Here is an 8,506-nt window from a genome sequence, read left to right on the forward strand (position 1 = left end):
GCCCAAATTTATATCAATTAAAAACATTTCTTACAGATGTATAGCATAAAATAATATAAAAGTAGTGTCCCGGTAGACAGTAGCATGGAGAAAGTGATTTAGCTTCCTAATATTCACCAGGAGATAATAAAGATAATAAAGTTCAGAAGTCAACATCAGAAAAGTTCCTCATATTCTGCGATTAGTTCTAGGGTGTCACAACAGGCATTTATCGTACCATATCGCAGAAGAGAAATGAAATATCGCTGTATCGTAATAATTTTCAAAAATTCGTTACAACAGGCCTATTTCATGAAGAATGGTTGGCTTAACAAAAAATCTTAAATCTGTGTGATCCGTTGTATATTATTCAGTTTGATATCGTTCTGTTACACCATTTTTTTTTTTTAAATTAAGCATTTTTACATATCATTCTGTATTGCGATATATCGTGATATACTCCAGGCATATTGTGACACACCTAATCAGTCCCAACCTGTCAGAATGGAACCTTCTGATGCTACAAGTCTTTGGGAGTTGAATTTTATCACAGCTTTGATCAGTTTTTGAGTTTAGAACTCGTCATGAAGGACACGTTTGACATCCACACATTTACTGCTGACGAAAATGTCCTTGTTGATCATCATCTCCTCCATGGTGACGAGGCGATCCTTGTTTTCATCCATCATGTTTATAAGGTTCTCCGTTTCCGACCTGGCCTGGTCTGGATTCCTGGGGTCAACATATTTCTGCAAATCAGGAAGCGTTTACAATTTAACATTATGCCACATCAAAACCATCTAAACCATAGCAAGTTATGTATACTGTTTCATAAATTGACAACAGATACCAGGGCCCAGTACGTCGTTCAAAAGGTGATTAGCTTAATCAGTGATTGGTGCAAATTTTAATTTCTGTGCACCTTTAAAACACAACCATTGAATTAGTTAAAACTTGCCAGATATCAAATATTTAGTTAAGTAAATTTAATTTACATGCAAAATTGTGAGATTTTACCTTGAATATTTACGAAATCATTAAAGGTTGAAAAATATTGTTAAACAGTGATTTAAGCTATAAACCATCTTTTGAACAACTGGGCCCAGATGATTTGAAAACCATTTGAACCTATATAATCTGAAAACCTACACAGACCAGAATTTCAACTAGGACTAACTTCATAATTTTCTATATCTATGGATATTTAGCGTAAGTGTGCAAGCTAAGCATTTTTTTCTGGACATTTCTAGGATACAGCATACTATCTGTGGTAGTTTTACTGCAAAGACTGCAAAGTGTTCTGTAGTAAAGGTAATTTCTAATCATTTAAATTGAAAACTTTTTTTCATAAAAGTTCTGGGAGAAATGGTTTTCTTTTCAAATAATAATTTACATAAGTTGACAAGGTATACAGTTAGGAGCCAAACGTCATTTTCCAATTGTATTCTGTTTAATTTTTTTGTAAATCTTCGTGGCTTTGTATAAATCTTGACATCCTTTTTGAGTGCTATCTTACGTTTCCTCTGGTAATATTTATATTTTTATTCATTGCTCAGCTATTGAGATGTCACTTTTCATCCCAGCATGAAAGTCATACTTTGATGTCATTCCCATACACACAATGTAAACTTTTGTCATAAAAACTATTTTGACCAATTAAGTCATCATGGTTAGAATTCTATGAAAATGAAAATGATAATTATATTCATATCATCAATAGAAGCACTAGACAATTCTTAAGCTATTTATGCCAAATTTCACCAATATATGACCTAAACAAAGTCAGGACAGGAAATTAATTTTCCGGGAGTAAATTAACGTAGAATCGAATACTGCAATAAGAAATGATGTAGCGTGAAAGACTTAAGGCATGTCATTGTCGTTACTTTTTTTTCCCACAAATCTACTGTAAACTCATATTAACTAACCCCATATTAACTAAATATACCCTTTCACCCCTATGTAACTTCAGTAGACTCTACCATGCACTGATCTGGATGAATCCATTATGGTCTACAGTGGTGAAAAGGTTACTAAAATATACCTACCAAGAGTTCTGCTTTGTCTGCTTTTTTGTCTCCGTTTCTGTCAATCGAGTTCCTAAACTCCTGACGCCTCTCTTCCTGCCATTTACGGTCCATCTCCTTTTGTTCCTCCCCCACGACTTCCCCCGGGGGCAGGGCACAGAACTCCTCCTCCGTCAGCTCCGAATCCTTGTCCACATCTGTGATAAGCATAAAAAATAATAATCCGAGGTTCTTATATACCACTTTATCACAACCTAGTTCGTAGGTCGTCTCAAAGCAGTTCACAAATTATTATCCGTGGTTATAGGGCCTTTGCAACTAGCCAATATCTGTCTCAACTCCCTGGGGACACACAGCTGGTGCTGCCATTTCGGCACTCACAGCTAGCATTCAACAACTCTAGCACTGCCCAACCACATACTCATTTACAGCTGAGTAGACTGAAACAAGCGGAGTAGACTGGAACAAGCGGAGTTAAGTATCTTGCTCAAAAATACAACACAGTGCTGTGCCTTGACTCGAACCCGCAACACTTGTTGGCCTAGATGTTAGTACGCAGGAGTCTTACATATAATATGGGAGAAAGCCCACCTGGTCGGGCAGGTGAACCCATACCTATTTACACCTGATTGGGAAATTTGATTTGAAGCCATTTAATTGAAAGGAGTACACTATTCACTCATATTTTTACCACATGGAATGTTTTGGGATGAACAGACATTGACACAGCTGAATCTGGGGCTGGATTAAAGTTCTGTGTATAATGTTAACAGTCACTGTGTACTGTATAGCGCTTTAAATTTGCGGGGTCATTATTTCGCAGTTTCGTATTCAGTACATATTCGCGGGGATTAAATATGGCTGTGCATCCGAATCCCAAGTGTAGTGTAAAGTATTTTGGGTGTCATAATTTAAGGGTGAAACCTAGAAATTAAGGTAAACCGTTTGAAAACACTGATCCCGAGTGTTGTCATCCGCCAGTGACTTCACTCGAAAGAAAATCAAATGTGTATGTACCTTTGTAGGAGTAAACTGTAATAGATCAATCACCCACTGTGTACACATAAATATGTTGTGGCCACTTATATGTAAGTGTTGATTTTACATGGACTGTCCAGTTGTCCGGTGATAGTCTGATTAGAGTTCATTTAAGCTTGCATATACATAACAGGGTTGAGTAATAAGTATTTTCAAAATGTAGTGATAAGGTCTGTAAAAGTGGTTACATGTAACATTTTCGATAATTTCGCTGGTGTTTAGAAGTCATGGATATAAGTCAAAGTGTGAACATAGCGAAATTAAAACCTCCGCGTAATACAACCGCTGTACAGTACTTGACATCATTTAATGTGGGCTATCATCACGTCATGCAACGAGACAAAACTGTATGTTGCATGTGTGATTATCATTAGGTAAACCAACAAAAAAATGAAATAAATTTCAGCCCAATACCAAGGAAGAATGAATGAGCGGAGGTCATGAAATTTACACTTATTAAAGATAAAACACCTAAGGATTCTTCATTTGATTCTAGTACATCTGAGCCTGGCGAAAAAAATATTTTTGAAACATTAGTCAATTTCCCATTTGGAGTTCTGTCCTGGCATCTGAAACTGGGGCAGGAACCAAAGTTTTATAATTTGATATTATCTTCCACCAGGAATGATTCTAATCAAGTTTTACAGAAGTTCTTTCACCAGCTCTAGGTCAAAAACGCAAAATGTTTACAGACAATAGATAGCCCACAATGACGGCGAAAAGTGATCAAAATAAGTCACTAAAACAAAGTTCAGGTGACCTAAACAAATTGTGATCCAATACATTGAAAATGACTTTGATCTGCAACATATGACCTATAACTAATCTGATCATACCCAGTCCATTAAGAATGGTTTCCAGCATATTGTTCATTGTGATCTGGCTCTGTTCGGGATGGCGGAACGCCAGGAACTCTTCCTCCGTTAGCTTGTTGTTGTTATCTTGGTCTGCGTCTGTCCAACGGAATTTGTACCTCACCAAAGACTCCCGTTCTGTAAAATTAGATACATGTCATTGTTAGATACTGAATTTTATCATGTACTGTCTTGAATTATCACTCAAATTGTGACTCTCCATATTACCTGTGGCTGCCCATGTGTAACAACCTATATCGGTACCAGCCCATTTCGTGCAATATCACCTGCTTGAAACTTTATCTGCCCACATTCCGGTCTTGAACCAGCAAGACAAAATAGTCAGTCCTGCAGGGCCACTTTAAAATTTATATTATAATCATATGTTTTGATTATTTGCTAGAAAAAATATATACCAGAATTCTATCTGATTAAAATAATGTTTAATTTTTCAATGCTAATATTTCACAGTGTTCCTCATTAGAACTATTTCAAAGGGACAAAATTTTGCACAACATTGCCAGGTAAAAATATCAAGCTCACAAGGTTTTTATAATCAGGTGATGAAATTAATTTTACAAGTGAATACAAAGTAAATTGTGATATTCAATTGTTGTTTTATTTTCATTACCTAGGTATTTGGCAGCAAACAAGAATTTCATTTTTGCATACATAGTGTATAATAAAGATTTTAATAAGACTGACTGGAATCACAGCAAACAAAACTAAAATTTGCTTCCTTAGAACCAGTTACAATTTTAAGACATTTTAATTCAATTCATTCACCCCTGACATTTCATAATGAACTATTCCAACCTATTATTGAAAGAATTCAAATGTATCTTCAGGGGTGAATGAGTTAAGGTCCATATATTCTTTGTTTCAATCAATGTATTGAATGACAGAAATAAGAATATATATATATATACTCTTGCGAGGAACTACTTTTCACTGGTGACAGTATACGACTGTTTACTTGTGATAAGTTTTTCCCTCGCAGTACCTGGTAGTATTGTGATCAAATTATGGATTGATACCCAGCATTCAATGTGTGTAACAGGAACATACTGTAATTTAAGTGACAAGCCATTCAGATTGATATGTCTCACCTGTGCCCCGCTTTGACCATCAATGCACATGTCAAGTTTGGTTTGTCTAGCACTTAAAGTTTCAGAGAAACTCAAAAACTTAATGTTGATGGAGATGTTGACAAAGTCAATGGACCATGAAAGGTAGGCCGCATCCAGCATTTGGTGCATGGGTTGAGATGTACAGCCTAAGATACATCTATGGTCCAAGTTTGGTTAGTCTAGCACTTATACTTTCAGTGAACCAAACGCTGGAAAAGCAACCCCTTAGTCTCGCTTCCGCTACTTCGAGGCAAAAATATTACATGTGGAAATTGACAAGAACTGTTCACTTTATGACTCTTTAAAAAGATTGTGGTGGGGTAATGGTGGTGTTGGCAACAGTTTAGAAATGTAATTATCCTAAATATCTACAATCTTTATAACCTGTAGATTAATCTATAGTTATTTACTCAACAATTATTTGGAACTGTTTACCTACAGTTCTACATGATGTTTCTGATAACATGCTGCAATACCTTGTTTGTTTATCAAAGAACTTAAAACAAAAAAACAGGTTTTGTCGTGGCAAATTATCAAACAACAACAACAAAAATTAACAGAGGTCATTTTTTTCCCAATGCCTCTGCTAGGGGTTGAACCTAAGAAATCTGCTTTACTGTCTGACGCTCCATTGAAAGAGCTAAAGGAAAATTCTTCCTAGCCGAGTAGGTGAGGCACGGCTATACTCCTAAAACACAAGAGGCCACTAAATAAGTCAGCCTTTTTTCTATCGGATATGATTTTGTCGACCGTTACATGGCGCCTGGTACACCTCTAACACTGTTGGAGTAGGTGCAGTATTTTAGTAAAGAACTTGTACAGAGTGTTCAAGGGGTAACAGCAATAATTGCAAGACAGAGTATTTTTGCCTATGTGGATGCCGATGTAGGAGGGTCATTATTTTTCAATGCCTCCAATAGGAGTTTCTTGTTAAACCTGGTACTTCTAGTTTACTAGTCTTATGCTCAACCAAATGCACTTAACAGAAATTCTCCCTAGCCGAGATGGTAGGATTTGGTTTGGTTTGTTTGTGTTTTACGTCGTATTAGCAGCTATGGTTATTTAAGGACATGCCAGGTTTCGGTGGCGGAGAAAAGTCTGAATTCCTAGGGCTAATTGTAGCAGAATGTCAGACACCTTAACGACTGCAGTACTTCTGAGAGGGTAGGAAGCAGCTAGTATTTTCACAGGGTGACATGACAAAAACAACATTAAAGGATGCACCCAGTACTTTTTTACCATCATGACAAAAACATCATAAAAGTGAACATTTTAACCAACCGTCATCCTTCATGTCTATTGTGTCATAGTCTTCTATATGTTTGGAGGCCTTGGAATCCTCGTAACCTTTGGCCAGCAGGAAATGTCTGTAGTACTCCTTCCATTCTATGTAACCTGAAATCATATAAACATTTATGAAACAACATATTTCTGTACTTGGATCAACTTTACGAGTGAAAATGTTTGACTTTACAAGAGGCTGAAGGGGCCTGTATTGCTCCACCAATTTCTTGTGTTATCTGGATAAAAAGTGATCATCGACCCAGGTGACTTAAAAAAAAACTTTACAAGAGGCCAAAGGGGCCTGTATTTTGCCACCAATTTCTTGTGTTATCTGGATGAAATGTTATCACTGACCCAGGTGACTTAAAAAAACATTAAATTTCAGTTCTCCTGATAACAGATGACACCCTGTTATCAACTAGTGATATGATTAATCAATCATCGGAATATTACAAGTAAAAATGTACCTTTCTTTTTTGGATCCATGTGTTTGAATATGTGGGAATTCTCCTTCATAGATTCATCAAAATGATCGTTGATTTTCAATAAAATCCACTTTTGCATCTCGTTTGCTTCCATAAAGCCATCTCCATTCGTATCAACTCTACAAAGTTATAATTATATATATAATGATACATCTGTTACAAAGAAATTCCGGACCCTTAATATCTTTTCATTTATTTTTAACATGTTTGACCGATGTGACCTTCAGTGTCTTGCCAATTGCGACCATGCAATCATTTGAAGGAAGATATTCTACACACCAGCTACAGGTAGATATGGTATGATACCAATAAACTGTAAAATATAACATTTCATTTCAAAAATATTTCATCGTTCCTTCAGTATGTCAGCCACTTGCCAAGACTTGTGGCGTGATTGGCTGGAAGCGCAGCATTTTTTTCCGCTAAAACTACCAGCCAACCAACACTGCATGTTTCGACATGAGGCTGACATCAACCACATTAATATACAAAAAGTGGCTCAATGACTGCTAACAACGTGGAAACTCTTCAATGGTGTGTATTTCGAGGAAACGACGATTGTGACCACGGAAGGAGAATACATTTTACGTGCATATATATAGGAGGTTTTTAAAAGGAAAAATTATCCATCTCTCCAAAGGTACTAAGCATTTTTCTAGAAATGTTGTTTTTGATGCAAGAAAGTTGGGTCGACTTTTCGACATCAAGACCTTTCCATCCTTCTCGTATACATTACATCATTTTTACCGAAAGTCGATCTAAACAATGTAAAATTAGTCTGAACACCTTAGTTTAGGTCCAAATAGTGCTGTAACAAATTCTCATATCCTTGTGTTAGGTCCAAGGGACCCCTTTGGATTTAAGCCACAATGTGGCTTTATGGGTCATCCCTGCTTCAACAATGTTAGAGGTTTTACACGGCGAAAATTTTTTGACAGGCGTCGCAGTCGGCAAAATCATATCCGATTGAAAAAAGGCCGACCAGCGGCCTCTCATGTTATGGGAGTAGGGTCATCCCAGGTAAAAGCCTAAATTAATCTAATCCAATCCAGTTTTAACACCTGGCTGACTACTAGTTTTATGGCATAAATAATATCTGTGATGATATATATATATATTGTCCAATCTGCAAAATGTGATATACGTGTATTATTTGCCTGTTACTAACCTGAATAAATATTATTATTATTACATTACTACAGAAGATAACTCATACTTTTTAAATATCTCATGCAGCTTTGATTCAGCCACAGGAGCGGGTTCATCATCAATCTCTTCGTGATTTCCTAGAAAAGCTTCCTTGTGAAAGTCCTTGTTGATGTGCCCGTCCTGTTCTAAACGGACAGCGTCAAGATGATCTGGAGGGACAAGTTTGTCAACGGACAGAACTGGTTTTTGTCCAAGATCGTTGTCAGTATCTCCCATATCCATGCGAATAACATCTCTTGCGACAACGTCCCGAGGAGGCCTGCTGCTTACAAGCGTTATATAAGTAACAAACAACACAACTGCACTTCGTCGCATGATTGTTGTCAAAACTACCGTAGCCAACTCGTCGATGTGTCTATTCCTCGTTCACACGTAAATAATACAAAAGTCAGGGAACGAGAATGGAAAATATTGAAGCTTTTCCGGTTCCGGTCTATTGCGTATTTTGCATTGACGTCATTTCCTACCAATTTACCACATTCATCCGCTGAAAATAAAAT

At 36.8% G+C, this 8,506-nt stretch overlaps 1 protein-coding gene across 1 annotated transcript; it reads right to left on the bottom strand.

The window, feature by feature from the left end:
* Positions 1–373: 373 nt before the first annotated feature.
* Positions 374–8,441, bottom strand: LOC110458845 (45 kDa calcium-binding protein-like). Its single transcript, XM_021510799.1, has 6 exons — positions 8,014–8,441; positions 6,780–6,916; positions 6,310–6,423; positions 3,881–4,036; positions 2,028–2,203; positions 374–728 (listed from the first exon to the last, which is right to left on the bottom strand). The coding sequence occupies exons 1-6, from the start codon at positions 8,319–8,321 to the stop codon at positions 552–554; spliced, it is 1,068 nt and encodes a 355-aa protein (XP_021366474.1). The 5' UTR covers positions 8,322–8,441; the 3' UTR covers positions 374–551.
* Positions 8,442–8,506: the final 65 nt, after the last annotated feature.

The sequence above is a fragment of the Mizuhopecten yessoensis genome, unplaced genomic scaffold (genome assembly GCF_002113885.1).
Source record: "Mizuhopecten yessoensis strain PY_sf001 unplaced genomic scaffold, ASM211388v2 scaffold9847, whole genome shotgun sequence".
Lineage (NCBI taxonomy): Eukaryota > Metazoa > Mollusca > Bivalvia > Pectinida > Pectinidae > Mizuhopecten > Mizuhopecten yessoensis.

Excerpts from the sequence above, each read along its gene's own strand:
- LOC110458845 (XM_021510799.1), bottom strand. The coding sequence starts at position 8,321 with ATGCGACGAAGTGCAGTTGTGTTGTTTGTTACTTATATAACGCTTGTA. Across the intron at positions 6,917-8,013 it reads CTGCATGAGATATTTAAAAA|AGTTGATACGAATGGAGATG; the intron begins GTATGAGTTATC and ends ATAACTTTGTAG. Across the intron at positions 4,037-6,309 it reads AATAGACATGAAGGATGACG|AACGGGAGTCTTTGGTGAGG; the intron begins GTTGGTTAAAAT and ends CTAATTTTACAG.